This window comes from Takifugu flavidus, unplaced genomic scaffold (assembly GCF_003711565.1).
Source record: "Takifugu flavidus isolate HTHZ2018 unplaced genomic scaffold, ASM371156v2 ctg551, whole genome shotgun sequence".
Classification (NCBI taxonomy): Eukaryota; Metazoa; Chordata; class Actinopteri; order Tetraodontiformes; family Tetraodontidae; genus Takifugu; species Takifugu flavidus.
In genome coordinates this window covers 1-12,963 of record NW_026622165.1, presented here as the reverse complement: position 1 = coordinate 12,963, position 12,963 = coordinate 1, and the positions used below count along the sequence as shown (strand labels likewise).

The 12,963-nt window shown below is 41.9% G+C and overlaps 1 protein-coding gene across 7 annotated transcripts; it reads left to right on the top strand.

The window, feature by feature from the left end:
* The first annotated feature begins 48 nt into the window (after nucleotides 1-48).
* On the top strand, nucleotides 49-12,769 carry LOC130520838 (fibronectin-like). 7 transcript variants are annotated; one of them, XM_057024560.1, is made up of 7 exons: nucleotides 49-156; nucleotides 6,600-6,651; nucleotides 6,761-6,830; nucleotides 7,699-7,962; nucleotides 8,068-8,328; nucleotides 8,498-8,758; nucleotides 12,537-12,769. In XM_057024560.1, exons 2-7 carry the CDS (start codon nucleotides 6,631-6,633, stop codon nucleotides 12,752-12,754), a joined length of 1,095 nt encoding a protein of 364 aa, XP_056880540.1. In that variant the 5' UTR covers nucleotides 49-156; nucleotides 6,600-6,630; the 3' UTR covers nucleotides 12,755-12,769. The 7 variants fall into 7 exon arrangements, with proteins under 7 accessions (XP_056880540.1, XP_056880539.1, XP_056880544.1 ...); XM_057024559.1 differs by having other exon boundaries at nucleotides 6,758-6,830; XM_057024564.1 differs by lacking the exons at nucleotides 49-156; nucleotides 6,600-6,651; nucleotides 6,761-6,830; nucleotides 7,699-7,962 and adding exons at nucleotides 165-199; nucleotides 367-626; nucleotides 2,115-2,377; nucleotides 2,546-2,806.
* The last annotated feature ends 194 nt before the right edge of the window (nucleotides 12,770-12,963 follow it).

Here is a 12,963-nt window from a genome sequence, read left to right as displayed (position 1 = left end):
TTCAGTTCTGAACTCGCTAGGAACAGAGCTTGAAAATATAGCTCCTGTGACCACTGGCATGTTAATGATCTGGGTGGTCACCTGAGAGTCGTCGGCAGGGTCGTTCACCCAGTTTCTCTTGAGGCGTCTCCCATTTGTCTACTGGCTTTCTTGGTGGTGAGTCCACCAAGAAATCCAGCGATGACCACTGGTTGCACACGTGAGCGACATTATTTCAATGTTAGCAAATTTATGTCGACAAGGACATAAACTTTTGTTATTAACTTTACAAGTTAGACTGTACTATGAGCTGTTAATGACTAAGCAATTGATCCTGGCCTAATTTGCCTTCACCTTCAACTTCATATAAAACTATCATTTCCACAGGTGATGACCGTCCTACAAAAGTTGCAGTTTATCACACCAGCCTGGATTCACTGTCTCTGTGCTGGACTCCCCCTGCTGGAGAAGTGAAGAAATACCTGGTGACCTGTCGCAAAGGCCAGGAGATTGTGCAGGAGTTAACAACAACAGACCCCCACATTACTGTCACAGATCTGGAGCCGGAGAGTTTTACAATCTGGAGGTTTCTGCTGAGTTTGTGAATAGAAGAATAAGTAAACCAGCGATGACCACTGGTTGCACACGTGAGCGACATTATTTCAATGTTAGCAAATTTATGTCGACAAGGACATAAACTTTTGTTATTAACTTTACAAGTTAGACTGTACTCTGATCTGTTAATGACTAAGAAATTGATCCTGGCCTAAGTTGCCTTCACCTTCAACTTCATATAGTAACTATCATTTCCACAGATGATGACCGTCCTACAAACGTTAGAGTTCATGACATCAGAACAAATTCACTGTTAATGCTCTGGACTCCCCCTGCTGGAGAAGTGAAGAAATACATGGTGACCTGTCGCAAAGGCCAGGAGATTGTGCAGGAGTTAACAACAACAGACCCCCACATTACTGTCACAGATCTGGAGCCGGAGGAGTTTTACAATATGGAGGTTTCTGCTGAGTTTGTGAATAGAAGAATAAGTAAACCAGCGATGACCACTGGTTGCACACGTGAGCGACATTATTTCAATGTTAGCAAATTTATGTCGACAAGGACATAAACTTTTATTATTAACTTTACAAGTTAGACTGTACTCTGATCTGTTAATGACTAAGAAATTGATCCTGGCCTAAGTTGCCTTCACCTTCAACTTCATATAGTAACTATCATTTCCACAGATGATGACCGTCCTACAGACGTTAGAGTTCATGACATCAGACCAAATTCACTGTTAATGCTCTGGACTCCCCCTGCTGGAGAAGTGAAGAAATACCTGGTGACCTGTCGCAAAGGCCAGGAGATTGTGCAGGAGTTAACAACAACAGACCCCCACATTACTGTCACAGATCTGGAGCCGGAGGAGTTTTACAATGGAGGTTTCTGCTGAGTTTGTGAATGGAAGAATAAGTAAACCGGCCAGGGTGAAGGATCTCATATGTGAGTAAAATCAATATTACTCTCTCACTCACTCACTCACTCACTCACTCACTCACTCACTCACTCACTCACTCACTCACTCACTCACTCACTCACTCACTCACTCACTCACTCACTCACTGATGATGATGGATGGATGATGGATGGATAGATGGATGATGGATGGATGATGGATGGATGATGGATGGATGGATGGATGATGGATGGATGGATGGATGATGGATGATGGATGGTCCTTCCAACGAGCTCCTCTCCTCTCGCAGGGTGTCCCTCCACAGGAGGCGATCAGAGTCCTGAGTGTGGAGCAGGACTCAGTCACTCTTGCTTTCCCGCTCACCAGCACCTCTGCAGGCTACAAACTGCAGGTGGATTACTCATCTGACTCACATGCTGGCAGCCTGGTGATGGAGGACTACAAGCTGTGCAGGTTCCAAACCTCTGTCCTGACTGCAAATACACTTTCACCATCAAAAGGATTGCAGAAGATGGACGTCAAAGCATCGCATCCTCTCTATGGGCCTCAACAGGTGACTCACGATGATACAAGTTAGACTGTACGCTCATCTGTTAATGACATCATTGGTCAACTGGCGTCCAGTTTCAGGACCTAAGAGAAACTATTGTCCCCACAGATATCGGCAGTCTGACACAAATTAAAGTTTATCACACCAGCCTGGATTCGCTGTCTCTGTGCTGGACTCCCCCTGCTGGAGAAGTGAAGAAATACCTGGTGACCTGTTGCAAAGGCCAGGAGATTGTGCAGGAGTTAACAACAACAACAGACCCCCACATTACTGTCACAGATCTGGAGCCAAAGGAGTTTTACGATCTGGAGGTTTCTGCTGAGTTTGTGAATGGAAAAATAAGTAACCAGCGATGACCACTGGTTGCACACGTGAGCGACATTATTTCAATGTTAGCAAATTTATGTCAACAGGGACGTAAACTTTTGTTATTAACTTTTGCAACTAGACTGTAATCAGATCTTTTACTGACTAAGAAATTGATCCTGGCCTAATTTGCCTTCACCTTCAACTTCATATAGAAACTATCATTTCCACAGGTGATGACCGTCCTACAGACGTTAGTGTTCATCGTGTCAGTCAATATTCACTGTTAATGCTCTGGACTCCCCCTGCTGGAGAAGTGAAGAAATACATGGTGACCTGTCGCAAAGGCCAGGAGATTGTGCAGGAGTTAACAACAACAGACCCCCACATTACTGTCACAGATCTGGAGCCGGAGGAGTTTTACAATCTGGAGGTTTCTGCTGAGTTTGTGAATGGAAGAATAAGTAAACCAGCGATGACCACTGGTTGCACACGTGAGCGACACTATTTCAATGTTAGCAAATTTATGTCAACAAGGACATAAACCTTTATTATTAACTTTACAAGTTAGACTGTACTCTGATCTGTTAATGACTAAGAAATTGATCCTGACCTAATTTGTCTTCACCTTCAACTTCATATAGTAACTATCATTTCCACAGATGATGACCGTCCTACAGACGTAGGAGTTCATCGTGTCGGACAAAATGCACGGTTAATGCATTGGACTCCCCCTTCTGGAGAAGTGAACAAATACATGGTGACCTGTCGCAAAGGCCAGGAGATTGTGCAGAAGTTAACAACAACAGCCCCCTACATTACTGTCACAGGTCTGAAACTGAGGGAGTTTTACGATCTGGAGGTTTCTGCTGAGTTTGTGAATGGAAGAATAAGTAAACCGGCCAGGGCAAAGGATCTCACATGTGAGTGAAATCAACATTACTCACTCACTCACTCACTCACTCACTCACTCACTCACTCACTCACTCACTCACTCACTCACTCACTCACTCACTCACAAAGTGAACAACTTGAGGTCAATGTGAAAATGTTATTCATGATGTTTTACAGAAACTCATCATTATTTTTATTCTTACTTGGAGACCAGAAATTAATCAGTGTGATTTTGGAAAAATTGTGTTTTCCTTAGAAGAGTCGGTTGATACACTGATCACAAACCATCAAGTCACAGTTAGAGTTCACATTTAATCAGAGTTCACATTAAAGGAGTAGAAAAGGTGAATGGAATATACTTCCAGATGTTCACCAAAGGATGGTGGTGATCAGAGATGTAGATCCTCACAGGGTTGCTGTGGATTCCTGCAGCGTGTGCAAATCACTGCTACTTATTTAAACTCATTAGTGTTTTTTTCAACTGAATTAAAAGCCTTTATTTTCATTGTAAACCCGACCATGCAATGAAATTTGGTGTTTGCTTCAGAATATAAAGTAAATATCAAAGATTCAAAGCAAGAGAGGGAAACAAATAGAAAATAAAGTAAGTTAACAATTTAAGAAAACAAAATCTAAATTGCTACAATATAACTTGAGGTGAACTATTAAATGGAATTAAAGACATTTAACAAATGGCTCCAGCATTAGAATGTTTTCCACATCCCAGTGCCAGACTTTCACCGTGGAATTGAACTCAAGCTTGACCAACTGGTGGAGCAGCCACAAACTCTTAATGTTGTTTTGTTCCTTTTCAAACAGATGCGTACAACAAATATGCAAAACCCTCCTAAAGGACTACATGTCCCATCCATTTCCTCCTTGTCCTGGAGGCTGGGGAGAGGAAGGTCTGGAATACTCAGGACAACCAGCTGCAGATAAATAAATCAAACCAGAAGCCAACAGAAATGCTGCAGGCTCTCAATCCCACAAGATTGTTGAAATTATTAGTTTGAAAAATGTGTTTATTCTGTTCTTCAATCAACAAATTACATTGTATTCTGATTTCACTTTCAGCTCCTTGAAAGCAAATTTTAAGGATGTTAAAGTGAAATCTTTGGATCTTTGACGTTATGTCAGCTATTGTTCTCAAATATGACAAAATGAGTTCCCGTTTAATTCAATTAAACAGACAAAACGGACGGACTGGCTATGAATTTCTTTAATGTTTCCCAGATCAGAATCACAGCATACAGTGTAGAATATTCTAAAGTAAACAGAAATATCATTACCTCATTTATTTATAATAACAATCCATTTCTTTTAAATATAATCTTGTTTTTCTTAAGTTCCAGTATTTCACTTCTGTTTTCCCCATCTCAGGTCTTGGGTTTCTGAATTCAAAGAGAAACAAACCAAGACAACAGGTGCAACTTTGCAAAGGAGACCGAGTTTAAAATCCGTGTGCGATTGTGCGTTTTGCTTTGATTGGTGGACGGCCGCTAATGGACCAAAAAAAGAAGGAAAGAAATGGAATCAGAGTCTAAAAAGAGCACTTAAAACAATTCTTTCTAGCAACTGTTCAACACTTCATCCAGCTGACTCTTTGGAGCTCCTTCTGTGGACATCTGAGGCATCTTGTGGTGACAAAGCCCTCATATTTATCCAGCTTTGACTGAGAGGCTACCTGTAAACAGTGCTACATGCGATATGTGCTAACTCCATATTCCCGACCATTACTTTCTCTCTCTCTCTCTTTTTAATTAGTTATCTTCATTTTTAGCGGTGATCTGAGCCTCTGGGATGTCTATAAAAGGGAGCCTAACTGGCTTTAACATTCAGGAATTCAGTGCCAAAAATGCTTTAAACAGACCAGCTTGTTGCAAAGTTTTGTGGTTCAGGCCCGTTTTGCTACAGGATTCAGATGCTACGGGTGCCTATATGCTCACAGGCAACATACAAACATTGACAAAAAGAAAAGATTATAAAAGAGACAAAAACAAAAACAGACCTTTAGTGGTGTTCCTGTAGATCTGTTGTGAGGTTGATTTCACAATCCCTCATTGCCCTATTTACCACAAGTGTACGTATAAAAGGATATATATATATATATATATAGATATATATAGATAGATATTTCTATAGAGAGATATATGTAGATATCTATCTATATATACAGAGATCGATATATGGATCTGATCGCCCATATCAGATCATCAATATGTCCTCCAGGTGAACATTCAAAAGATGACCGCACCCTTGAATGTCCTCAGGTGATGGAGATGAATTCATCCTCCCTTTTGATCGCCACAATTTAAGCATTTAACATCGTGCACGAGCCCCACATTTTGGAATCCATTTGTCTTTTCCTATATCGCTTTTGAGATAATGAGAATAACTCAAATTACTATTCAAGTAAACCTCTTCAAACAGGTTTGCCCTGCTCCACAATTTCTCTTTATACACCACATTTAGTCATACTGGACTGAAAAATGAAATATTTTCGAAGGTGAACACAACAACGTGTTAAAATTGATTGTAATATACATAGAGTCCCACATCTGTGTAGCACTTTTAGACATTAAGGGTGAAATATTTATAGCACATAATAGTTGTGCCCATAACTCCTGATTTGACGCCTCCCAGTGGATAAATAAGAAACTGCAGTTAATGCCTCGCTGACGACCACGGTCCACCCACCAGGTTCTGGTACTGACGAGGCACTGAAACGAAAACCGAAAGTGACTTCAACAGTAATGTAAGTGGATTAAAGACGAGTTCGTCTGCTTTACTGGCGACCGATTCTTCCTGAACTTCTACACATTAAACCACATTATACAGGTCATTATAGCGACATTTTAATTTCTTCAACAGGATTTTTCTTCTCGTCGCTTGTAACACCGACTGTTTTTGTTTAGCTTCACTTTTTGTCTGTCGTCCTCAAGCAGGCCTGTTTGGAGTTTTTGTTTTGCTTTTTTAAAGAGTTTAGTACCTAAGCTGTGGAGGATCATGCACTATATTGTAAATGTTTGCGGAATTAACGTTTTATTAAATTGCGTTTTACGGGACCACGCGTAATTAATTCACGTAAATGTTTCGGTTTCGGTGCTTCCAAAGCCACATGTCAGATCCATTCCGCATATCTTTTGTGCCATGCCTGACCAGTGATAAATTGATACAGTGAATGAACAGTGGAAATTCATGTTTAAAGGCTGGCCTGGTGCCTTTATGGCTGATATGGGACGCAGTAAAGGTGCTTTGTTAAAGGTGAAAAATAACGAAAAAAATAAGGTGCTTAAACTAACGGATTAACTTTAACATGAAGTGATTTTGTTTCCATCACTTGAGCTCTGTCCATGAGCATTTAGAGACGTTATTTTTGGTTTCTGTGCGCAGAAGGAATCCAGATCAAGTGTGAATTGCTGAAATGCAGAACAGGAATGAGAATGTAAGTGTTTCTGTCTCTAACCTGAAATATAAACGCAGCAATCACTGGAATAATCAAGACTCTGTATCACACACTTGTTCTAAATGTTTTCTCTCACTCAACAAAGCAGGTCTCTAAACCCTCTGGTGAGATTCCTCATGGAGGAGGAAATGCTGTGTCACCAGCGCCCTTCTGTAGAAGTAAGTGTGACTGTCAGGTTCACTAACCAGCACAAGACTATTAAACATTAACAGCTGGATACCAGTGCGCTCAGAAATACTCATGATTTAATGCACAACTAGCTGAACTAGCCAGGCCTTGCGAGCTTTCGTACCCTTGAGCAAGGTATGGAACCCCCAAAGATCACGTAGGGCCCTCCCAACAGTTACACATGTTTACAGAACAAACTGGGCTTGGAGTGATGATCATCATCATACTTCATCTGGATTTGGATGAATTCCTGCTGCGATCAGGGCTTGGCTGGCTCCTGCCCCATAGATGGACAGGAAGCTATTTTCTCCCCCAAAATTACTATTCATACCTTTTTAATGTGACACTGAAAAAACATACTTAAAAGTGATTATTATGAATGTATTCTTTAAAAAATCAAACCAAATCATTAAACAGGGGGCGCCATAATCACCCTCCATTGACCAGTCTAATGCCCTGCAATGAGATGGATGGATGGATGGATGGATGGATGGATGATGGATGATGGATGGATGGATGGATGATGGATGGATGATGGATGATGGATGGATGGATGGATGGATGGAAGGATGGATGATGGATGGATGATGGATGGATGATGGATGGTTGGATGGATGGATGATGGATGATGGATGGATGGATGGATGGATGGATGGATGATGGATGGATGGATGGATGGATGGATGGATGATGGATGGATGGATGGATGATGGATGATGGATGGATGATGGCTGGATGGCTGGATGGATGGATGGCTGGCTGGATGGATGATGGCTGATGGATGGATGGATGGATGATGGATGGATGGATGGATGATGGATGATGGATGGTCCTTCAAACGAGCTCCTCTCCTCGCAGGTGTCCCTCCACAGGAGGCGATCAGAGTCCTGAGTGTGGAGCAGGACTCAGTCACTCTTGCTTTCCCGCTCACCAGCACCTCTGCAGGCTACAAACTGCAGGTGGATTACTCATCTGACTCACATGCTGGCAGCCTGGTGATGGAGGACTACAAAGCTGTGCAGGTTCCAAACCTCCGTCCTGGCTGCAAATACACTTTCACCATCAAAAGGATTGCAGAAGATGGACGTCAAAGCATCGCGACCTCTCTATGGGCCTCAACAGGTGACTCACGATGATACAAGTTAGACTGTACGCTCATCTGTTAATGACATCATTGGTCAACTGGCGTCCAGTTTCAAGACCTAAGAGAAACTATTGTCCCCACAGATATCGGCAGTCTGACACAAATTAAAGTTTATCACACCAGCCTGGATTCGCTGTCTCTGCGCTGGACTCCCCCTGCTGGAGAAGTGAAGAAATACATGGTGACCTGTCGCAAAGGCCAGGAGATTGTGCAGGAGTTAACAACAACAGACCCCCACATTACTGTCACAGATCTGGAGCCGGAGGAGTTTTACAATCTGGAGGTTTCTGCTGAGTTTGTGAATGGAAGAATAAGTAAACCAGCGATGACCACTGGTTGCACACGTGAGCGACATTATTTCAATGTTAGCAAATTTATGTCAACAAGGGCGTAAACTTTTGTTATTAACTTTTGCAAACTAGACTGTAATCAGATCTTTTACTGACTAAGAAATTGATCCTGGCCTAATTTGCCTTCACCTTCAACTTCATATAGAAACTATCATTTCCACAGGTGATGACCGTCCTACAGACGTTAGTGTTCATCGTGTCAGTCAATATTCACTGTTAATGCTCTGGACTCCCCCTGCTGGAGAAGTGAAGAAATACATGGTGACCTGTCGCAAAGGCCAGAAGATTGTGCAGGAGTTAACAACAACAGACCCCCACATTACTGTCACAGATCTGGAGCCGGAGGAGTTTTACAATCTGGAGGTTTCTGCTGAGTTTGTGAATGGAAGAATAAGTAAACCAGCGATGACCACTGGTTGGACACGTGAGCGACATTATTTCACTCACTCACTCACTCACTCACTCACTCACTCACTCACTCACTCACTCACTCACTCACTCAACAACTTGAGGTCAATGTGAAAATGTTATTCGTGATGTTTTACAGAAACTCCATCATTATTTTATTCTTGCTTGGAGACCAGAATTAATCCGTGTGATTTTAGGAAAAATTGTGTTTTCCTTAGAAGAGTCGGTTGATACACTGATCACAAACCATCAAGTCACAGTGAGAGTTCACATTTAATCAGAGTTCACATTAAAGGAGTAGAAAAGGTGAATGGAATATACTTCCAGATGTTCACCAAAGGATGGTGGTGATCAGAGATGTAGATCCTCACAGGGTTGCTGTGGATTCCTGCAGTGTGTGCAAATCACTGCAAATTATTTAAACTTATTAGTGTTTTTTTCAACTGAATTAAAAGCCTTTATTTTCATTGTAAACCCGACCATGCAATGAAATTTGGTGTTTGCTTCAGAATATAAAGTAAATATCAAAGATTCAAAGCAAGAGAGGGAAACAAATAGAAAATAAAGTAAGTTAACAATTTAAGAAAACAAAATCTAAATTGCTACAATATAACTTGAGGTGAACTATTAAAATGGAATCAAAGACATTTAACAAATGGCTCCAGCATTAGAATGTTTTCCACATCCCAGTGCCAGACTTTCACAGTGGAATTGAACTCAAGCTTGACCAACTGGTGGAGCAGCCACAAACTCTTAATGTTGTTTTCCTTTTTAAACAGGTCCGCTACAATGATGTGGCCTAAAGGACTACATGTCCCATCCATTTCCTCCTTGTCCGTGAGGCTGGGGAGAGGAAGGTCTGGAATACTCAGGACAACCAGCTGCAGATAAATAAATCAAACCAGAAGCCAACAGAAATGCTGCCGGCTCTCAATCCCACAAGATTGTTGAAATTATTAGTTTGAAAAATGTGTTTATTCTGTTCTTCAATCAACAAATTACATTGTATTCTGATTTCACTTTCAGCTCCTTGAAAGCAAATTTAAGGATGTTAAAGTGAAATCTTTGGATCTTTGACGTTATGTCAGCTATTGTTCTCAAATATGACAAAATGTAATTCCCGTTTAATTCAATTAAACAGACAAAACGGACGGACTGGCTATGAATTTCTTTAATGTTTCCCAGATCAGAATCACAGCATACAGTGTAGAATATTCTAAAGTAAACAGAAATATCACCCAGTGGAATATAAAACAGAAAAGTCCAAATAGTCACAAAGAGGGAAACTCGAAACTCCTGCGGCCGTGACAAGCTCCGGGCTCATCTGACGAACTCCACTGCAGCACACCAGATAGGACGAGAGGGGGCCTCCTCGACGCTCTCCAGACAGGTTTTATACCTGGACCCGTCAGGCAGCCAATCCCAGCAGATGGGCCACAGGTGAGCAGGTGAACATGCTGGGTCGACTGGAAACGCTTGGCACTCCCCCTGCAGGTCAGCCAGGGAATTGCTCTTCCAGCCAGCCCCGACAACAGTGAGGCACGACAGAGCCGTCACAGTATTCAACTAAACCTCTTTCAAACAGGTTTGCCCTGCTCCACAATTTCTCTTTATACACCACATTTAGTCACACTGGACTGAAAAATGAAATATTTTCGAAGGTGAACACAACAACGTGTTAAAATTGATTGTAATATACATAGAGTCCCACATCTGTGTAGCACTTTTAGACATTAAGGGTGAAATATTTATAGACCATAATAGTTGTGCCCATAACTCCTGATTTGGCGTTTCCCAGTGGATAAATAAGAAACTGCAGTTAATGCCTCGCTGACGACCACGGTCCACCCATCAGGTTCAGGTACTGATGAGGCACTGAAACGAAAACCGAAAGTGACTTCAACAGTAACGGAAGTGGATTAAAAACGAGTTCGTCTGCTTTACTGGCGACCGATTCTTCCTGAACTTCTACACATTAAACCACATAATCAGGTAATTATAGCGAAATTTTAATTTCTTCAACAGGATTTTTATTCTCGTCGCTTGTAACACCGACTGTTTTTGTTTAGCTTCACTTTTTTGTCTGTCGTCCTCAAGCAGGCCTGTTTGGAGTTTTTGTTTTGCTTTTTTAAAGAGTTTAGTACCTAGGCTGTGGAGGATCATGCACTATATTGTAAATGTTTGCGGAATTAACGTTTTTATTAAATTGCGTTTTACGGGACCACGCGTAATTCATTCACGTAAATGTTTCGGTTTCGGTGCTTCCAAAGCCAGACGCACAACATGTCAGATCCATTCCGCATATCTTTTTGTGCCATGCCTGACCAGTGATAAATTGATAAACAGTGGAAAGTCATGTTTAAAGGCTGGCCTGGTGCCTTTATGGCTGATATGGGAGCAGTAAAGGTGCTTTGTTAAACGTGAAAAATAACGAAAAAAATTAGGTGCTTAAACTAACGGATTAACTTTAACATGAAGTGATTTGGTTTCCATCACTTGAGCTCTGTCCATGAGCATTTAGAGATGTTTTATTTTTGGTTTCTGTGCGCAGAAGGAATCCAGATCAAGTGTGATTTGCTGAAATGCACAACAGGAATGAGAATGTAAGTGTTTCTGTCTCTAACCCGAAATATAAACGCAGCAATCACTGGAATAATCAAGACTCTGTATCACACACTTGTTCTAAATGTTTTCTCTCACTCAACAAATCAGGTCTCTAAACCCTCTGGTGAGATTCCTCATGAAGGAGGAAATGCTGTGTCACCAGCGCCCTTCTGTAGAAGTAAGTGTGACTGTCAGGTTCACTAACCAGCACAAGACTATTAAACATTAACAGCTGGATACCAGTGCGCTCAGACATACTCATGATTTAATGCACAACTAGCTGAACTAGCCAGGCACCTTGCGAGCTTTCGTACCCTTGAGCAAGGTATGGAACCCCAAAGATCACGTAGGGCCCTCCCAACAGTTACACATGTTTACAGAACAAACTGGGCTTGGAGTGATGAGCATCATCATACTTCATCTGGATTTGGATGAATTCCTGCTGCGATCAGGGCTTGGCTGGCTCCTGCCCCATAGATGGACAGGAAGCTATTTTCTCCCCCAAAATTACTATTCATACCTTTTTAATGTGACACTAAAAAACATACTTAAAAGTGATTATCAGAAATGTATTCTTTTAAAAAAAATAAAACCAAATCATTAAACAGGGGGCGCCATAATAACCCTCCATTGACCAGTCTAATGCCCTGCAATGAGATGGATGGATGATGGATGATGGATGGATGATGGATGATGGATGGATGGATGATGGATGGATGATGGATGATGGATGGATGGATGATGGATGGATGGATGGATGGATGGATGGATGGATGGATGGATGGATGGATGGTCCTTCAAACGAGCTCCTCTCCTCGCAGGTGTCCCTCCACAGGAGGCGATCAGAGTCCTGAGTGTGGAGCAGGACTCAGTCACTCTTGGTTTCCCGCTCACCAGCACCTCTGCAGGCTACAAACTGCAGGTGGATTACTCATCTGACTCACATGCTGGCAGCCTGGTGATGGAGGACTACAAAGCTGTGCAGGTTCCAAACCTCCGTCCTGACTGCAAATACACTTTCACCATCAAAAGGATTGCAGAAGATGGACGTCAAAGCATCGCATCCTCTCTATGGGCCTCAACAGGTGACTCACGATGATACAAGTTAGACTGTACGCTGATCTGTTAATGACATCATTGGTCAACTGGCGTCCAGTTTCAAGACCTAAGAGAAACTATTGTCCCCACAGATATCGGCAGTCTGACACAAATTAAAGTTTATCACACCAGCCTGGATTCACTGTCTCTGCGCTGGACTCCCCCTGCTGGAGAAGTGAAGAATTACCTGGTGACCTGTCGCAAAGGCCAGGAGATTGTGCAGGAGTTAACAACAACAGACCCCCACATTACTGTCACAGATCTGGAGCCAAAGGAGTTTTACGATCTGGAGGTTTCTGCTGAGTTGTGAATGGAAGAATAAGTAAACCAGCGATGACCACTGGTTGCACACGTGAGCGACATTATTTCAATGTTAGCAAATTTATGTCGACAAGGACATAAACTTTTATTATTAACTTTACAAGTTAGACTGTATTCTGATCTGTTAATGACTAAGAAATTGATCCTGGCCTAATTTGCCTTCACCTTCAACTTCATATAGTAACTATCATTTCCACA

Excerpts from the sequence above, each read along its gene's own strand:
- LOC130520838 (XM_057024557.1), top strand. Across the intron at positions 1,056-2,545 it reads GATGACCACTGGTTGCACAC|GTGATGACCGTCCTACAGAC; the intron begins GTGAGCGACATT and ends TCATTTCCACAG. Across the intron at positions 8,759-12,536 it reads GATGACCACTGGTTGGACAC|ATATCGGCAGTCTGACACAA; the intron begins GTGAGCGACATT and ends TTGTCCCCACAG.